Source organism: Ochotona princeps, chromosome 27, assembly GCF_030435755.1.
Source record: "Ochotona princeps isolate mOchPri1 chromosome 27, mOchPri1.hap1, whole genome shotgun sequence".
NCBI classification, from domain to species: domain Eukaryota; kingdom Metazoa; phylum Chordata; class Mammalia; order Lagomorpha; family Ochotonidae; genus Ochotona; species Ochotona princeps.
Genome location: NC_080858.1, coordinates 4,849,250 through 4,869,123, shown reverse-complemented (window position 1 = coordinate 4,869,123; position 19,874 = coordinate 4,849,250). Strand labels below are relative to the sequence as shown.

Genomic DNA, 19,874 nt, shown 5'->3' with positions numbered 1-19,874 from the left:
CTTCATCCCTCTGCTTCTCTGAGACACCAGTGTGTCCTGTGTGCCCTTCTCGGTGTTTGCGGTCTCCATGGCCAGTGAGACTGAGAGGGGGCCTGACAGCTCTGATGCCCTTGAATCTGGAGGGACCCTGTGGTTGTCAAGGAGGCAGTAACTAGGCAAGAGGCTGTGTGTCTTCATGCAACCCTTAGTGAGTTCATGTTTTGCCTTCACTACTTAGGCCTACACAAGTCAAGTCACCATAACCAAACAGTATCTTATCATTTAACCAAAAGGTGAAAATGGCCAATCAGAATGTGTGGGGGGAGTCTGTACCACTCACAGGCACGGGCTTGTGGTGTTATTTCTGTCGTGAGCATCTGACTGCAATGCATGAGCAGAGCATGTCCCTGTGGAGTGGCAGCCCAGTGCTCCACTCCCTGCCTTCCACGTGGGAGCTTTCCTCATGGGTGTTTAGCTTTCTCCTAGTGTTTCCGGTCCCTCCCTCTTTCCCTCCCTCTTTCTCTGGAACCACAACTGAACTGCTGTGAGAGAAGGTGTTATTTTGAAGTCTGAGGGTTTTCTTCTGTGTACTGACTTCTAAAGCAGCTTACAGAAGCATGCTTGCTTTACATGCAAAAGTTTGCTGTTAGACGACGATACGCAGAGATGTGTCCATCATGCAAAATGGTCTTTGCATTTTCTTTAAGTCAGACCAGTGGACATGGAGTGCTCTGCTTCTTGCTTGCACTGCCAATCCTATGTTCCTTAAGCACGTTTCTCATTGACTTTTTTCATCAGGATTGGATGAATTTTATTTACCAAGGACTTACCATGCATCCGGCTCCTTGAGCACCTGTTAGGTGTCGGATACTTTTGGCACTTGATGTAGTACAATGGTATTCATGCAAAGTGCCACCCCTGTTCCTCAAGACACTCATAGTGTAGTCAGGGAGAGAGACTGATTTTGCGCTTGCTGATTCACTCCTTAGGTGCTTGCTACAGCCAGGACTGAGCTAGGTCAAAGCCAGAAGGCTGGAACTCAATCTGTGTCTCCCACATGGGGCCCAGTACCTTGCCATTTTCTGTTGCCACCCGCCCCCAAGAGTACATTAGCAAGAAGCTGGAATCAGAAGTGAGAAACCAGACCTCAAACCAGCAGTTTGGGATGGGGTTTGGTATCACAGGCAATACCTTAACCCACTGCACCCAAACACCTGCTCCAGCTTGATGTCTTATATGCAGGCTATGTCTGGCACATTTAAGAGAAAGTCCTAACATGAGCATACTTTAAAAACTTCATGGAGAAAGGTAGTTAAAGGAGCAAGTTAAAGTAGCATAGTAGCTTAAGCCTCTGTTGGCATGCCCATCTCATAGTGCTGGTTCTATTCCTATGCTTCCAGTCAACTTCCCTGTTACTGTTCCTGGGTTGTGGCACATGCTGGCCCGAGTACTTAGGTCCCTGTAATGTACATGTCCCCCTGTTACAGGCATTTGGGGAATGAGCCAAAGGAAAATTCTCACTCATTCTCCTCTCTTCCTCCCTCCCAGACTCTAATCTCTATGTCACTCTGCCTTTTAAATACACGCATCTATTAATTTTTAAATGAAAAGTTTATTTTGGTGCAAAGAATTTGGTAATCCCTGGGTGGTTATCACAATGCTCGTTTTCCATGAAGTTCTTGGAGACTCCCACAGGAAGCCAGGGAAGCCCTTGCTAGTCGGCTCACCGTCCTCCTGCCCACTGAAGGAGTCCTGGAGAGGCTTCTTCCAGCTTTGAGGCTCTCTGGTGCTAGGGATCCAAGCTATTCCCTGTATCACTTGGTCTGGAGAAAAATAGTGTCTCAGCACCACATTCTTCAGCTTCCAAGGGAAAGTCTGACTCTCGGGTCTATCAAAGCTTCTAATGTGTCTGTGTGTTAGGGACTAAGTGTTCAAAGCAGAAAGTGGGCCTTCCCTGCCCACACAGGTAGGGTGTAGATGCCATGAGTACACACACACTGCCTCATGAGTCTGGGCACCGCTGATGGTGTTCAGGGAGGCTGTCGTGGTGCCCGCCAGCAGTCCCACGCTGCCCTGGGTGATTGTGAGCACATTTCTGTAGTCTGTGCCAACCCTAGATTCAGGGGCTCTCCCAAGCCCCAAGGGCACTGAGCAGCATCTGTGGCCAAGAGCTCAGCCCACGCATGGGAGGCCCCCCTGCTCATTTAACTGACTGAGTGGAAATGTAGTGTTTACATTTAAACTACTTAGAGTGGCCTAGAAGTTAAACAGCGCATTCGCTATGGGACAGCAAGGTGCCTCTGGCAGGTCCCCTCCCTGCATGGCCCTCCTGCCACACCCCTCTCCTTGGCCTGCTGATGTTCATGGCTGCTTCCCCAGAGCATTCTGATTCAAAGGCCAGAGAGGGAAAAGGGGAAAAAAATGCAACTCAAAATGGGCAGCCTGATCTCTTCCTGTCTTTACCTTCGAAAGCATGAAGTCATCAAGATGTCACAGAGCCATTCCATTCATTGTCCTTTGTCACCTCACAGCCAGCAGTTCAGTGACTGACAGGCACTCAGCACTATACAAAGAAGGATTTTTGTACGTGACACCTGACAAAGGCAATTTTATTTTGCTTTTTCTCATTAACTGCACCCAACAACTGTTCCTTATCTGTTGCCATATATACATGTTTGTGTCATGTGCACCAGCCCCTCTCCCTCCAAAGGGCTGCTCTGGGTCAGCATGAGGCAGGGAATGTTCTAGGAACATGGGCTGGCTTCCATCGTTCCTCTTATAATAATTATTTTAAGGAAACAGTTGTGCATAAGTTTTAAAATTTGCATTTAAAGATAAACCTGAAAATACACTTATCTTCCAGAATCATGATCTCTAAAACAAGACTGTCGTTTCAACTAAACTTGTTTTTAGTGAATATACACCCTGGATTTGTTTCATGTTTTAGTTGAAGGAGCTGTTTTCTTCTAGTTATAAACTGGTCAGCATTGTGGCATGGGAGTTAAGCCTCCACTTGGGGCCCCTGCATCCCGTGTAAGAGTGACCATTTGAATCCTGGCACCTTTGTTTCCCATCCAGCTTCCTGCTGATGCGTCCTTGGAGGCAGCACATGGCAACCCAAGTACTTGAACCCCTGTCACTCATATGGGAGAGCCAGCTGGAGCCCTGGTCTCCTGACTGGCCTGGCCCGGTCCTGACTGCTGCAGGCAGCTGGAGAGAGCATGATTGGAAGGAGGGTGAATCTCTGCCCCCTCTCTCTGTCCTAACCTGTACTTAAGATCCTGTCGGTCTGTCTGTGCATAGGAAATCAGTGTAGATCATGGCAATGGAGACTAGGAAGTTAAGGTAGGAAAGGGTGCCATTCTCGCTGTGTCCAGTGGTGCCCACACCCCACACAAGGCTGCCCCAGCAAACCTGCAGCTGTCTCTGACGCCCCAGGCAGTCCTGGCCTCCTCACTTTTCATAGCTTCCTTTGAAAACCAGTGTAGCACTTGACCCTGAATAGTTATTTCTGGAGTAAGCCATTGTGTAACAACAAGAGAATCAGTTAAACTTTTTTCTTTTTTTATGCACTACTTGACATCAAAAGCAAAAAGAGGTAAGTTGTCTATAAGATTGTAGGTTAACTGTGTTCTCCTAAGTAGATGTATTCTGAACAGCTTTGCTTTAGTGGAATTTGCAAGAATCAAACACTTTGATTTTTAGGAAGCTTGTTATTATGAAACCTTTTTCCTTCTTTTTCTTTTCTTTTCTTTCTTTTTTTTTTTTTTTTAAGGAATAAACACTTTCTGAGAGCTTGGATCTAAGAACCATCCAGTGTTTACACTGGCTGCCTTTCCTTTGCCCACCTGTGCGCACAGCTAGGGTGCTTGCTCTGGCGAGCTTGGCACTTGTGACTTGTTTCCCCTAGAAATGTACATTACAAGTCATCATGATTTCTCCTCAGAGCAAACACACTAAGAAACCACTGACCTTGGTGAAAGCCTGTAATTGTCTGACCCATCAGTTTACAGAGGCTCCTCTGAACCCCTCAGAATACACTGTCATGTGGAAATGAACAAAATAGAAAATGAGACGATCAAGCACATCGCAGCGAGTTGTGTCTCATTATTCCTTGTTTCTGATCTGTCATTGTATTTGATCCTTTTAGTGGCTGCTGAATGTAGTTTGTTTAACGTATTTCTCTTTTGTTCCTTTTTGATGATGAATTAATTTTGATGCCGCAAAGGGTGGCCAGGCTTGCTTTGATTTGCACTGTGGATAAGTGGATAACTCAACAAGAGCAGATCACCCTATCAGCTCATGTTCCCTTCTGGCCAGCCAGTGTTGTTCTGGAAAGGGCCCTTTCTGACCAAATGGTCCTGGCCCAAGAACTGTTGCGTTGGTCAAAGGATCTGGTAGCAAGTAGCCTTTTGCCTCTTCCTGCCTCCTTGTGGATCCCTCCTCCTTATAAATCTCTTTTCTTCCCACTCAAGCTGTCGAAAACACACATGGTTATGGGTGAACTGTAAATTGTTGAGAAGCAGAAAAATCAAGTGTACAAATGGGCATTTTCGTATTTCTTTTTTGTGACCTTTGAAAGAAAAGAGAAGTTTCTGCGACTATTGTGCAACTATGAAGCAGGGACCAGTTGGCTGTCGATGAGGGCTGCTACAAGGCCAGACAGTGCCCCTTTGCTGCGTCCTGGCAGGTGCTGCCGGGACTCTATGCTGTGCAAGATGGGTTAATGCTGAACTCGGTGGGGCCGGCACTTCTGCTCTTGACCCCAGGCTGAAGGCAAAGTCAGATGCCCACAAAGATTGTCCCAGGTTTTACCTTGGCAGATGAACGCTTTCTGATGTTTCCACCATGCCGTGTATTATTCTCAGGAATGTTTAATAAACAGTGATTGTTTCTAACAAAGGAATAAATCTGTTATGCAGTTGGCTGTGTTAAACACTGATGTAGCTAAGTCTCAGCTGTGTGGTGGATTAGAGATTAGCAACCCTGCAAAGTTGAAAATGACTCAGTTGACCTTTTGCTGGGATCTCTCAGGGCAGACACGTGCCTGACCCTCAGGGATGAGGGTCTGTGTGTTTGATTATAAAATGCTAAACATTGTTCACAGCTGCCATTTCACTAATGTCAATGTACTCTTGAGTTGGTTAAATTTTAAAACATCTTTCTCTAAATGCTGTTAATACGAATGTAAATGTTTCTGTCTCACGTGGTCATATTTATTTACATAGTATTGCTATCTCAGATTTTTGTTTTTGCTAAATTCTCTTCTCTATATGACTGTGTTTTCAGTTTATGTGTTAAGAAGTCCATAGGACAACTTAAACATTCAAATGGTTATTACAAGGAGAATGTGTTTTAATGCTTCTTTCCATTAACTTTTGTGTTATTTCACTAACACACCATCGTTTCGTAGATTTAGTGAGGAATAATTTAGTACTCATGCTTTTCAATGTCTTAAGTAATGGCTATTAAAATTATTTTCAAGATTTGTGCATTAGAATCTCACAACACCCCAAGAAGAACAGTTGATGCTCTAATATGTCTAAATTAATTTTAAAATCTATATCAAGCTGTAGTACTTTCTCCTTCTGATTCCATTTGTTAGAAGGGTGTTGTTATGGCAACAGGTGTGCCTCAGTTGTCAGCCCCTGCTTCTTCACTGGATCCATCCAGCCCTGGCCTTAATGAGGTGTTAGGGCAGACCTGCAGCCCAGGATCCTCTCAGGAAGATGGAGTCAACACGGCGTTAGAAAACCAGTAGGGCCAGGGCAAACTGCTATAAGGATGCCAAGAATTACCAGGCAGGATCCTGCCTCAGTTGCGTGGGCAGGCTGGGAGAGCAGACACGGTATAGGAGCACAGGGCCCAGGGCTGTGCAAGAAATGCCGAATAGGAGCTGCTTGCATTCAGAGGGGACAACATTTCAGATGAGTACAGCTGTCGGGGAACCATATTGCCAAAATGAATCCAGCACACAGTCCTATCTTTCTGTTTTCTCATTGCCAGCAGCATTCACGGTGTTCTTGAAGGTCCCCCATGACTTCCTCCTTTCCTCATCCAGTAGGTAGACCCTAGGATATGTGCCCTCATGTACCCTCACTTGATACAATCACAAACCATGCAAGATAGAGATGTACTGTTCTAATCCAGAGGCTAGAACTGAGGCTCAGAAGAATGAAGTTACTTCTTTAGTGTTCCTTGGTTACTGGTTGGTTGAGCTGGGGCCTGAATAGAGGCGTGTCCCTAATGCACCCTAATGTGCCTACTGGGAGTGGGGAGAGAGAAAAGGAAGAGGAGGGCTAGGCACCACAGGAGCCTGCCGCCGGATAGTTTTCCTTCCCCCATTCCCATGAGGCTTTGCAGAAACCCTTTCCCAGAGGACATGTCTGTGGATGTGCAGGGTGCCTGTGTTTGGGGAGCCTTTGTAGCAACGCAGTTTTTCTATCTCTGCCCAGATGCATTGTGCAGAAAGTTGTCTGCTTTCATAAGTACTTAAATTTCACTGTCTTCCATCAGTTTAGTTTCCCCCAACACCATGGATTTGGTCACCATCCCCTCCCTCCGGCATACATTCTGCTGAGCAGAAAGCCGGCTGTGAAAAGCAGCATGAGCTCATCCAGAACAATGCAGGCTAGCTGGACAGCCCTAGTTCTCTGCCTTCTACAATCAGCGAGAGCAGTAATACCGCATACCCGACCTTTGCGTAACAGCTAACAGGCCCATGTTAATGCTCTGGAGATAACTGGAGAAATCAGTTCTCCATAATAATGCACTTGTTTGGATTCAAATGTAGTAGATGACACATGGCAGTGGGTCCAGATTCATTGATGGAGAGTTACACAGTGTGGGCTCTTCTCACTTAGTAAGTCATATATCACAGTCCTGATGATTGCCTTGCCATTTCTTAGGAGAAATGGAAGAGGAAGGCGGATGCTAGATGGCAGAGTGGGATTCAGTGGTGGCAGTGGGTAGGGAAAGGCAGAAGGCATTATGGGTTAGCACAAAGATGAAGGGATCCCCCGGGTAACTGGGATTCTGAAGTCTACAGTACAGGATGGTGGGGCTGTGACTCAAGCCCACTCAACCTGAGACAGCAGTGTGATGTCACTGCTGCCAATGCCATGCTAATTTCTGCAGCATCCATAGAATTGGGATGTACGAGGGCAGACCAGACTGGGCCATTCTGTTGTCCACCAGCCGCACCCTGTCCGCATGCCACACCCCTCCATATACACACACTTGCTGTCTGCAAGGATCCACACTTAGGGTGGGTGAGAAGCTGACATCATGCCTGCAGAGGCAGAACGTGGATTATTTGGTCTCGGGGGGGACACGAGGATGTTTTCTGGAGTGTATGTGCAGCAGCACCCAGCACTCTATGGTCCCAGAGGGGGCGAGATGCTACAGATGGTAGGGTCTCAGGAAGAGGTAGGGATGCATAGCTGTTAGGTGAGGGAAGACCAAAGGGTGGGCTGCGAGCCATGCAGCAGGTGACACTGGCCACAGTGAAGGCCTGCTCTGCTGCTGCGTCTGGGCCCCATGCCAGCCTCAGCCCCGCTGCTCAGTGTGGCTGGGTATGGTTCTGCATTGCAGCTTCATCAACACCCACTGCTGCCACGTGGGCCCAAGCCCACCTGGGCTCTTGTCTCCTACCCTGGTCTCTGCCTTCTTTCCAGAACAGCCACATGGAGGCTCCTGGAACTCTGCAGATGTTGGATTTTAGCATGGAGTGGTTTCAAAATGGCAGAGGTCTCAGAGAAGGCCACTTGGTGAGCTCCGTCTCCCTGCCAGGCAGACGCATGCCCCTTGGCCTCCTCTTTTTAAAAGCTGGATAGGAGCTCATTCCTGGACCACTTGTCTTGAATGCTGACAGCTTCTCTCTTCCTGGTTCCTAACCCTCATCACTCTGAAAGAAGACAAGAGAAAGAGTAGAAAATAGGGCTTTGCATCTGAAATGTCTACACCTGTACCTTGGTTTTGCTCCTTCCTTGCCATGTGACCTGGGCCAGTCCAGGTATATAGAGGTAGAATTTTGAGGAGCATATCCTGGGGTGCCAGGCTCTGTGTTACTGGTGAGAGAGACCATGAGTGAAGTTAGAGGGAGTTAACTTAAAACGTGTGAGATTTTGACACAGTCTCAGATGCCAATGCACGAATATCCTCAATACGGGAACAGTGGAAATAAGAACTGCACAGTACTGCCAAGACCTGGACCAGATACCTAATGTGTTGGGAAGATGGCTTCCTGCTGGATCAGTGACTTCTGGGCTCTGCTGTCTCCTGCTGGCTCTACACCTTCCTGTCTCAATGGGATGCTCTTCCCTTGCAGACCGGACAGACCTAGGCATGCTTGGAGCTCTGACCTCCCTGAGCCTGCTGCTGGGTCACTGACAGTCTCTTGAGGTGCTGTAATACTCTTCAGGCCTTTCCCTGCAGCCTTCAGCGAATCCTGGACACTTCAAGTAAACCCTGTATGTAATGAGAAAGTGTCTCATTACAGTTAGTTGACACCAGCAGCTGTGTGGCTGCCAACATGCAGTTGGGCTTTGTTTGGTGCCGGCTTCAGTGGCACAGGGTGCAGGAAGCATTCCCCAAACATCCAAACTTAGCCGAGCTGGGTTTGGCTCAGTTCATCCCTGCATGTCCCCTGTCACAGCAGCCATCAGACCCTGCATTCCACTGCCACCTCCGCCTCGTGGTGGACTTTGTCAAGTTCCTTCCCTGAATCCCCCTCTTCCTCCCTCTGTAAAGAAAGAGTCAGAGGAGGGCCGGCCTGTTCAGTGCCTGCACAGAGTCTGACACTTGGCACACATACATAGGCGCTGGATGCTCTCATAGTTGTCACCTCCCGTCCCATCAATGCCATGTCATTGCCATCCTCCCCGTCAGCCAGCACTAGCATCATCGTGCCTCCTTGAGTTTGGCATCGGGTGTCTGTCCGTCTCAGCCAAGCAGGGCCTGTCTTTTCTCTGCTTTCCTTTTGTGTCTTAACAGTTTTTGACTCCCAGGGGGAGTGTCCTGACTTGACTGTTGAGTGACAGAGACGAGCCCTGCCGGCTCGACAGCAGCTGTGGCTGTGAGGGATCTGCACTGGGTGCTCCCCCTCTCCCACAGGTGTCGCGCAGCCGGGTGTGCAGCACAGGAGCTTCCAGACTGAGCAGGGCACATCAGGAGCATCTCGGAGAGCCATCCAGCCCCTGCATGCTCAGGTGCAGGTGCAGGCATCTGCCACAAGGTGGGGTGGAAGAGAACAGGCCTGGAGGGCTGTGGTGTCAGAAGACAACCAGGTCAGAGTGAGGTTCAGTGTTTCCAGCTATCCCTGTCTTGCCTGTGGATTTGGCTTTATATTCCTTAAGGCTGACATACTTGACTAAGCGCTTAGAAATTATACAGGCAAAAGTGCTAAGCGAGTCGAAAGGCATCAATGCTGAAGATGGAAAGATGTGGGAAGACACACTGGGATCCGCAGCATCCAGAGCTCCTCAGTGGGTTTCGAGTGAATCACAGTTCCTCCCTGTAAAGCAAAGCATTTCTAGGATAAGTGAGCTGAACAGAAAAGACTTAAGCCATCTTTAGCCTTGATTTCTAACTGTCAGCATTCCACAGAGGCCAACCTTCTCTCAGGAGACATCTCTCTGACTCTAGGTGCTCTAGTACATCCACCGCATTTACCCTAGTCTACCACCGGAGGGCAGCACACACCTGCCAGATCAAGACTTTGTCTAAATGGTTATGTGCATTAGTCCACACGTGCCTAAATGACCATTCAGAGAGGAAAGGTGTTGGAAAAGATAAAAGCAGTAAAGATTAGGAAGGGCAATGGAATGCCTCCCCCAAAGACCAGGAGTCTCTCCAACAGCTAGAAAATGGGAACAGAGTTAATGGGAGGGAAGTGAATTCCCCAAATCTGAGGAAATGAAACCTTTGTTACTGTCGAAATAGTTCTGAGAAAGATAACCTGAACATTACACTCCACGCGAATCCTGTCTCCTCTTGTTACTCAGCAGTCATCGGGGTCTCTTCTGTCACGGCGTTGTCACGAATAACCTCACGTGGAGGCTGCCTTATGCCGAATTCTAGTTTATAGCTTCAGTGTTTCTACAACCTCTTAAAAGCATCAACCACTTTTGTGAATTTTGGTATTCTAGAGTGAGATTGGCAGGTTTTGTTACAAGAGATTGGACTGGGTTTAAAGAACTGGTACTGAGAACTCACATTTCAACTCTAGGTTCTAGAGGAACCTCATGGACCCAAGGCTGTAAACCCAGTTTGTGATCATTGCACTGAAATTGCAGCCACAAAACTATAGGGAGAGAAGTTTTCTTAGCCGGTGCATGGTCCACACAGTGAGCATCAGGAAATACTTCTCTGAAGGCTACTTCTAACTCTAGTTGTAACCCATTTGCAAAAATCTTTCTGCAGAAATAGGATGTAGGAACTTCTCCCCAGCTTTTCAGATACTGTCAGTACCGTCAGCTGATGTCAGTAGAACAGCAGGCAAGCGCACAGCCTCTCTCAAAGGCAGTAACAGCTCGGTCAGCTGAACCATGCACTTTCGCTAGCTGACCGTGGGTGACCTGCTGTGAGTTCAACATGATGTGACTCACAAATGGCCAAAACAAAGCCAGCTGGAGTCCCTGTTCACCCAGGCTAGCCTTCTCCATCAGTCAAGTTGCTAACAATTTACAACACAAGAAGCATGCTAAATAATATCAATTAAACCGTTATTTCTTCCAACCTATGAAAGCAGTTTTCAAGAAATTACAAAGATGACTTCCCTGTCCAGTAACCTGTTATTCATCACAGAAAAGATGCTCTTTTGTGTCGTGATGGGATTGGCAGTAAAGGCAGGCATCAGAACATATTCCTTTTAGGAACAGCAGGTCTGAGTGCTGAGCCCAGAGCTCCCAGCGTGGTCAACTTCAGAACCTGAAGGTCTTCCTTTATTTGAACAGACCCTTTCTTTGTAGATGTTATCAGAACACCAGATAGGAACGGCCCTATCTGTCCAAATGTACTTGAGAAATCTTGCTTCTAATTTTTGTCACTAATTGTTTAATACTGCTTTTAATTACAAAAAAGAAGGCCTCTTTTTATTGGGGGAGGGGAGGTGGGGAGACCTCAGCAAGTTCTTTCTGTGTGACACATTCCTCACTAAATCTCACAGCAGCTTCTCTAGTTCTGTTACTAACACCTCGCTGTGCCGTCTCTCTGTATCCATGCCTAATTTATCAGTTTCTTGTAGATTGTCAGCAGCCTGCTCCCTCCGTACCGCCACAGTGCTCACAAGTAGCTGGGAGGACAGACTGCCCGACGGTCAGGTAAACACGCCTCCTTTCTCTCCCACCCGCCTGCATGCTGCCCCCAGGAACCCCCAACACCACCACTGCTCACCCAGAGTCAGACTGTCCAGTGTTTGGGTCCTGACCAAGGCTGCCCACACACCCTTGGGGCCCCTGGGGACAGGTGTTCCCCGTGGGCAGATGGGAGCTAGAGTGTGTGGGTGTGTAACTTGGCTCAGTCCAGAGCTTTCTATCCTTCCCAAATACAGAAGCTGGTAGTGTTAGGATGTGTATCTGACGGTCGTATTTTGTCCTTCCAGTGTGTTTCTCTGGCTAACTAGCAGCAAGGCAGCCAGGAAGGGCTCCCTAGGAGTGTTTCTTTGCTCCCCCTTCCCCACTTCAAGCAGCAGCGCTTTTGTGTCAGGAACGTTCTTTGCTAACCCACTAACAGTGTCCTCTGCTAGCCACTGGCTCTACTCTGGCCTTTCCACAGTGCAGGGAGCTGACTGTGACTCTTGCTGTTTACCCACACCCCACGAAGTGCGCACAAGTAGCCAGGGAGAGCACCCACCCTCAGTCCAGAGCCCGTTCTCCACAAAGCCCCTGCAGCCTCGCTGGGGGCCAGGGATGGTGTCCTGGGCAGGCGACCCGTGATGGGTGGAAACCAATGGCAGGAAGCAGCTGAGGGGACAGGTGGCTCGGCTGTGAGCCCTACTTGTGGCACCTGCTGGGTATATAGGCTTTGCGTCCATTTTTTTGCTCTGAAAGGGAGGGAGGGGACCTGTCACTGGGCAGGTTCGATGAGGCACAGGCCTGGCCCACGGGGTCTACCATGTGTCTGTCACCAGTCCTGACCGTTACGCAGCACCTGATGGACCCTCACAGCAGAGCAGTGTCTTCCCTGAGCTCTGATTTGCTGGGCAGAGTGTATAAGGCCATCACTGTTGGTCTGGTAGAAGGCAGTGAATGGGAAGACTGGGAGGAAACTTTAATAAGTTGAGTCTTATTTCTTTGATTTTTTTTTTTTTTTTTTTTTGAGAATCAGTTTGACTAAAGAGTTGCGTGCGCACTTCCATCCTTTTGAAATTGTACAGTTCAACTTCCTTGCGACCTCCACAGGGGTGATGTCACTTAAAGAAAAGCAGATGGTAGGATATGCATTTGACGCAGTGGTTAGTTAGGATGCTGCTGGGAGGGTCCTCCCCACAGTGGGACATCTGGATTTGAGTCCCAGAATTGCTGATTCTGGCTTCCCATTGGCATGCACCATGGGAGGCGACAGGTGTCTGCCAGCATGCGGGAGACCCGGATGGAATTCTGGCCACCTGGTTTGGGCCTGATACAATCCTAGTTATTATGGGCACTTGGCAAGTAAACCACAAATTGGAAGATCTTTGTATCTCTCTCTTGCTTTTCCTCCTTCGCAGATAAAGTGATGATAAATAAATAAAATTTTAAGAAGGAAAAGCAAGTGAATTGATGGTGACTACGCCTGGTGCCCACCCACATGCGGTGTGGCCCAGAGTGGGCACTGCTGTTCCTTCCCGGGGCATGCACAGCAGTGGGGAGATGGGCACAGGTGGAAGAGGGTCCCTGTCTGAGCTCCTGGGAAAGGCTGGCATCCTTACCCCACCCCCTCTGCCCTGAGGGACTCAGCCAACGCTTCCCTTCCCTTCTTGATCCTGCCTGGCAGAAAACCTGATCTCTACCAGCGTGGAGTACACAGGGGGGAGATCTTAAAAAAAAAAAAAGTAGAATTTTTTTTTTTTTGTAAGGTAGATTTACAAAGAGAGAGGCAGAGAAAGAGAATTCTCCCTCTTCCTGGTTCACTCCCCACATAGCCCGTAATAGCTGAGGCTGTGCCCGGCCAAAGCAGGAGCTGGAAACTGCATCTGGATGTCCCATGTGAGTGGCAGCAGCCCAGGCAGCTGAGCCGCTCTCTGCTGCTTCCCAGGATGCTTTAGCAGAGAGCTGGAATGGCAGAAAAAGAGCCAGGACTCCCCTCGAGGCATTCCAGTATGAGATGTCAGCACCCCAAGGTGTGGCCTAGCGTGCTGAGCCTCAGGCCCAACCCAAGAAACAACTTCTTAACCCATAATAGTGTGTTCTTGCAGGTTGTGTAGACATGGTATGCACACTATGATTGCCCTTTATGCAAATTAAAGCAGTAATACTATGCTGTAAAATGTGATTCTGAGAAATCTTGAACAGTGAAACCAAATTTGAGCCATCATGAGGGACATAAAGCCGAAGGGTCAGATCCGGCTAGGTGCAGCTGTATCTGAACTAAGCTGGAGTACGCCCACTGGTCAAGCTGGGACCTTTGTCCTCCTTTACCAAGATCACCGCGGGGCAGGTGTTATGATGCAGCAAGTTAAGCTGCCATCCTTCTCTGTCTTTCTGCCTTCCAAATTAGTAAACTTAAAAAAACAACAATTATGCCTCATCCCCTATGAGGGTGTGCTGTGGGGAAGAATGTGAGTATTGAACCATACAGTCTGCAAAGTGCACTCACCTAGGGTGAAGCGACCACTCCACTGGCCGGAACTGTGTCCCCAGGCACCCCAGCTGTAGGAGGCCAGAGCTGCTGCTTGCCATGATTCCTTTCCTTTTTTTTTTTTTTTTCTGTTTTTAAATATTATTGACTTATTTACTTCTTAGGGAAATATTTATTTTATTTGAAAAAGTTACAGCGAGAGGGGGAGAGACACAGAGAGGAATCTTCCATCCATTGGTTTGTTCCCTGAATATCCATAATAGTATAGCTGAGCTAATCAGAAGCCATGAGCCAGGAGCTTCTTCCAGGTCTGCCACCTGTGTTCGAGGGCACAAGGACTTTGACCATCCTCTGCTACTTTCCCAGGCCATTAGCAGAGAGCTGGATCAAAAGTGGAGCAACCAGAACTAGAACCTGTGCCCATATGGGATGCCATCATCACAGGAGGTGGCTTTACTCACTGCTGTACTGCAGGACCAGCCTATATAGAGATACATAAATAACCAACAAAACCTTGCACCATTTTCATTCTTTTGCTGACACTCTAACCCTCCCACCTTTAAAAAGAAGCCTGAAAAAATAATTCTTGAGCCTGGTTTTGCTCACCAGCACAGAACACCAAGTCTGCTCTTGGGCTGAACACATAGCAGTTCCAAATGGTCAGGCAATGAGCATAACCCCAAGCACACGCAGTGTTTTACACAGTTACGATTTCCATTCAGATCCAGGAGAGGTAAGAACAGTGGTCAGTGCTGACCTGCCACTTTGGGCTGCTCTGCCTTCAGAGTCGCGCCTCCACTCGAGTGCCTGCTCATGCACACCCCGGATGTAGCAGGTCATGGTCTTACTCCCAGGCTGCCCATGTGGAGCCTAGAATGGAGTTGGGGGCCCTGGCTTTGGCCTGGCCCAGAGCTGGCTGTTGTGGGCAAATGCGGAGTGAGCCAGCAAATAGAAGACCTCTCTCTTGTGTCTCTGTCTCTAAGTTGATATATATCATTCTGACTTCCAAATTAACAGATAAAAGTTGGAGAACTTTAAAAATGCTATTTCATACTGATTTTAATGACTTCAGCCTGATTATTTAAAGTGAAAATAATAGACCTCGAATAGTTCCTTCAAACATTGCTTCCTGGTAGAAACGGGTTATATGGTACTGAATTTCACAAATCAAAGGGAACCAGCACAGCTTTTAAAATACCGATCTTGGGGCCCCGGCGCAATAGTGTAGAGGCTAAAGTTCTCGCCTTGAACATGCTGGGATCCCATATGGGTGCCAGGTCTAATCCCAGCGGCTTGGCTTCCCATCCAGCTCCCTGCCTGTGGCCTGGGAAAGCAGTCGAGGATGGCCCAAAACCTTGGGGTCTTGCACCCATGTGGGAGACCCACAAAAAAGCTCCTGGCTCCTGGCTTCAGATTGTCTCAGCTCCGGCCTTTGCCACTGCTTGGGGAGTGAACCATCGGACAGAAGATCTTCCTCTCTGTCTCTCTCTCTCCTTTTCTCTCTTTATCTGCCTTTCCAATAAAAATAAATCAATCTTTTTTTTATAATTATTTATTATTTAACTTCATTAATTACATTGTATTATGTGACACAGTTACATAGATACTTGGGTTCTCCCCACCCCTCCCCAAACCCTCCCACCATGGTGGATTCCTCCACCTTGTTGCATAACCACAGCTCAAGTTCAGTTGAGATTCCCCCATTGCAAGCGTATACCAAACATAGAGTCCAGCATCTTATTGTCCAGTCAGGTTCAATGGCTTCTTAGGTATACCCTCTCTGGTCTGAAGACAGAGCCAGCAGAGTATCATCCCAGTCAATTGAAAGCTCCAACATAGCATCAGCAAAAATTTACATCATTATGGAATTAATTGACATAGTAATGAGTAACCAATATGTTAAAAGTAACAAAAAAGTACTGATCTTAGGGCCGGCATTGTTGCACTGCAGGTTAAACCATTGACTACGATGTCAGCATCCCACAACAGGCATCAGTTCAAGTCTTTGCTGCACTGCTTCTGATGCAGCTCCCTGCTTCTGTGCCTGGGAAGTCATCTGAAGATGGCCCAAGTACTTGGGCCTTTGTACCCACACAGGAGACTAGATGGAGTTCCAGGCTTCAGCCTAGCTCAACCCTGCTGCCTTGTGGCCATTTGAGGAGTGAACCAGCAGATGGAATATGTCTGTCTCTCTCTCTTTCAACCAAGTCTTTTAAAAACCCTGATGTTCTTCAACTTAAAAAATGTTCCCCATGGTACAGTTTTTTCCCCACTGCTCATTACATTTTTTAAAAAGAATCTGGAGTTTAGCTTTGCCCTAGGAAAAAAGTCTATAATTTTACTTTGTTATTCATTATTCCAGACCCTCATGAGCCTGCATGTGACTCATTTAAGCTGGAGGCCTAGTGGTTAAGGCAGCTACCTCCTGTGTGCAGTGGCTACATTCAGTTCCTTACTCTGGCTCTGGGCTCCGGCATCCTGCTAATGTACCCTTGGGAGGCAGCCATCACTCATGCCACTTGCATGTTTGTCCTGGATAGAGCTCCTGGCATCCCACTTCAGACTGGCCTCACACTGGTCGTTGTGGGCAGTTGAGAAGTAAATCACCAGGTGGCATCTCTCTCCCTTTATCTGCCTGTCTGTTCCCTTCTATAGCCCTCTGCCTCTGAGATAAATCAAATGTACCTTGGAGCCTCTGTGCCACTGTTGGGTCATAGCAAGTTAAGCTGCCTTCTAGCATCCCATGTAGGCTCCAGTTTGTGTCCCAGTTGCTCCATCTCTGATCCAGCTTCTTGCTAATGGGCCTGGGAAAGCAGTGGAAGATGGCCCAAGTGCTTGAGCCCCTGTATACAAGTAGACAACTCAAATGAACCTCCTAGTTCTGGCTTCAGCCTGGCTCATCCCTGGCTGTTGTGCCCATTTGAGGAGTGAGCCAGCGAAGGAAAGAACTCCCTCTCTCTGTCTTTCCTTCTGTATTTGTAACTCTCCTTTTCAAACAAATAAATAATCTTTAAAAACAAAATACACTGGAGACTCTCAGAGGCGGTCTTTTGGGAGAGCACCTTATAGAATTAGTAAATGACAAGTGTGAAAATAGGAGGGATAAAACTGGAGTCACTTGTAAGCCACCAAGTGAAAATAAGCAAAGGACACCTGCCTTCCACAGGGGGCGAAGAACCCTGTGGGATCTGGACCCAGAAGGGGACAGCAGAGTCTTTCTGCCTCCAAGGCTGTGGTCCCTATGCCAGCACTGTCCGCAGCTCCAGGAGCCTGTGAGGAATCTAGTGTCTCAGGCCCTTACACCTGTTGCATCAGCATCTGGCTTTGTCGGGACCTTCAGGGGATTTGCTGCACCGTGAGATGGCCAAGGCTCTGTTGACTGACATGTCACTGTGAACTCTGAAACCCAGGAAACACACAGACTAGAATGGGCCACTTGGGACTGTGCATTCGTGGAGCACTTCCCTAATGTTTCTCACCTTTGTTTGCTTTTTCCCCGTTAGGGTTTGTTTTTACATTTTATTCACTTATTTGGTGGGCAATGAGTGCTCCCCCATCTGCCAGTTTCCTCTCGCAAATGCCTGCAAGACCCGGGGTTGGGCCAGGCTGAGGTTTGGAGCTGGGAGCTCAGTCGTGGTCTCTCACTTGATTGGCAGGTCATCACCACTGCCTCGTGGTGTCTGCATTTAGCAGGAAACTGGCATCCTGGCTCTGAGGGCAACTCAAATATGGAATGCATGTCCACCTATGCACAAGTGTGTCCACCCCTCCTCCCCTTTTTTCTTGTCAATGCCTAGTTTTATGGTGCTGCGGGTATCTTAGCATGCTTTATGTTGGAACCTCATTCTGTGCAGACTTTCTGATTGAGTTAAACTCTACGGGAAGGTCCCTGTCTAAACGTTGCGAGCACGCGTGGCCACCTGTCTCTTGCTGATGGCTTGTTTCTTGTTTCCAGTCCTGACATAGCCCTCTCCGAGGAGCAGCCCCAATGCAGCTCACAGTGTGCCCCTCTCCAATGTCTCTCCAAACCTCCTTACCCCTAGTCTTCACCTCCCTCGGATGAGCGCCTGGGGTGGAAGCCTGGTGACCATGCTCCGACACCATCCACCGTGCAGCTGGCACCTGCTTCTCCCGCAATGGATGTGCGGTTGGATTCTTGCCCATCGTCGGTATCCTGGAAGACGAGAGAAGATCAGGATGAAGCACAGACCCTGGAGTGACAAGACATTTCATGGCTTTTCTTCGTCACACATATACTTCTGCAAATGAATCCAGATCAGATAAATTACAAAAAAATACAAAATTAACAGGAAGCTTGTATGTCAGATCGCTGACTTTACCTCCATAGCATCAGAGAGAACCAAGACCGTGTCACACGTGTGCTGTCATGTCGTCTTTCCTCACACTCCACATTCGCCTTTAGAAGTTGATTCCACTAGTTCTTGTACTCTCTCAGCTGTATGTTTTATGTCTATAAAAAATTTCTGCAAGAGATAAATTTAACTCATTTCTTTTCAGAAAGCCTGATTGGCTCGATTATGTATGAGTTTTAATTTAATTTGAACCTGGAATTGGCTAGCTGGGGGATCATTCTTCTTGCACAAAATGTTAAATGAGGTCCATCCGAATGTTAACGAGACCTGTATTTTGCTGCTATGCTGATGTTGTCTGTGTTCTTATTTTCTAATCAGTAGCTCATTAACTGCTGTTGTTTTTAAACTAGAGTTCTTCATTGGACATTACTAAGTAAACTAAGAAAGAGGCTGAGTTATGATTTATTGACTCATTTGAGTTTTCATGACCTCTTTGGTTTTTTTTGAAAATGCGGTTTATAGCTAGCTGTACTGGTGCTGCTGTGTGTGTGTGAGTGAGAGAGAGAGAGAGAGAGTGTGTGTGTGTGTATGTGTGTGTGTGCGCGCGTACAGTGATAACCTCAAAGAAGGTTAAAGAACTCGAAGGGAAAAATGGTATAGTTAATGACCATATATTTTTTACTCCTATCGTACTCCCAAATGCAGGATCCTGACCACGCGTCTTTCTTGCTAAACATCCTCAAGTACAGAGGCAAAAACGCATGTGGGGTAGATGTGAGGTAGGCTTTGGCTGATTAGTTCACCCAGAAAGTGGTCAGATCTTGATCAAGACAATGTGTTTTGTTGGTAAGGTCCCTTTTTTCCCCATAGTGACTCTTCTTGACAAAAGGAATAGACGAGAAACCTTAGCTCACTGTCTCCTTTTGACAAACACTCAGGTACCTACAGTGCTTCTGTTATTCTTGAACTAAGACATGTTTTTGATTCACTTACCCATTCTGCTGGTGGGTGCTTGTGACTTGATTCTGGATCGTGGATTTTCCTGGTGGAGTTTATTTTGCGCATGAAATGACAAACAAGGACAGCGCATTAGCTGGAAGGTTGGACAGTCTCGGGCTCCTGCTCCATGAGGGGAGCCCAGCATGGCTCCTCGCCCTAGTCCTTGTCTTTGTCAGGTAGTCTTAATGCACTGAAAACCACGAAGGTTTGACATTTTCATGCAGCGGCATCCGTAACTTCTCTTGGAAACGTAAAACCATCTTCCCTGTTAACATAGGAGAGGTAGCAGTGTAGACCCGACAGTAGGGAATTAGCAGTATAGACCCAACAGTAGATCATTTGTCTTGCTGAGGTAGATCACACCTTAGTGGAGTGGCCGGGGGAAGCAGAGCTGAATTAGCAAGCCCATAACAGGGAGCTTTGATCAGGCACAGACCCGCTAAGAAGTGGTGGCTGATACTAAAGCAGCCGAGGGGTTTTGCAGTTCTGGTAGGAGTGCTGTTTCCCAGGAGCCATTTATCATGCAGCTTGAGGTTTTGGGATTCTAGTGCAAAAGCAGGAATGAATCGAGGCCCGCTCACAGGAGCCTGGCTGCCTGGTCTTTCCTCCCTGTCCTTTCCTGCTGCTCCTGTCCCCTGCCTTGTGGTGCTATTTTGTCCCCGTCCACTGCCATCAATGACACCATGGGGCTTGGGTTGAGTTCAGCTGAAGAAAGCTTGCTCCTGTCTCTGCTTCGGTTCTTTTTCCCCTTTTTGACTCGAGAAATGATTTAGCTGCTAGGTTGACTTTATTCAAAACTCTTGG

General features: G+C 47.7%; 1 protein-coding gene across 3 annotated transcripts in view; it reads left to right on the top strand.

Moving 5' to 3' along the window:
* BICD1 (BICD cargo adaptor 1) overlaps positions 1-18,532 on the top strand; it is a 162,023-nt gene extending 143,491 nt beyond the window's left edge. The window contains exons 9-11 of one of the 3 annotated variants that reach the window (XM_058655879.1): positions 3,569-3,577; positions 11,225-11,300; positions 17,714-18,532. In XM_058655879.1, the coding sequence (XP_058511862.1) occupies positions 3,569-3,577; positions 11,225-11,300; positions 17,714-17,801 (173 nt within the window). In that variant the 3' untranslated portion in view covers positions 17,802-18,532. The remainder of the gene's footprint in view (positions 1-3,568; positions 3,578-11,224; positions 11,301-17,713) is intronic. The other 2 variants (XM_058655877.1, XM_058655878.1) reach the window with 2 other exon arrangements.
* Positions 18,533-19,874: the final 1,342 nt, after the last annotated feature.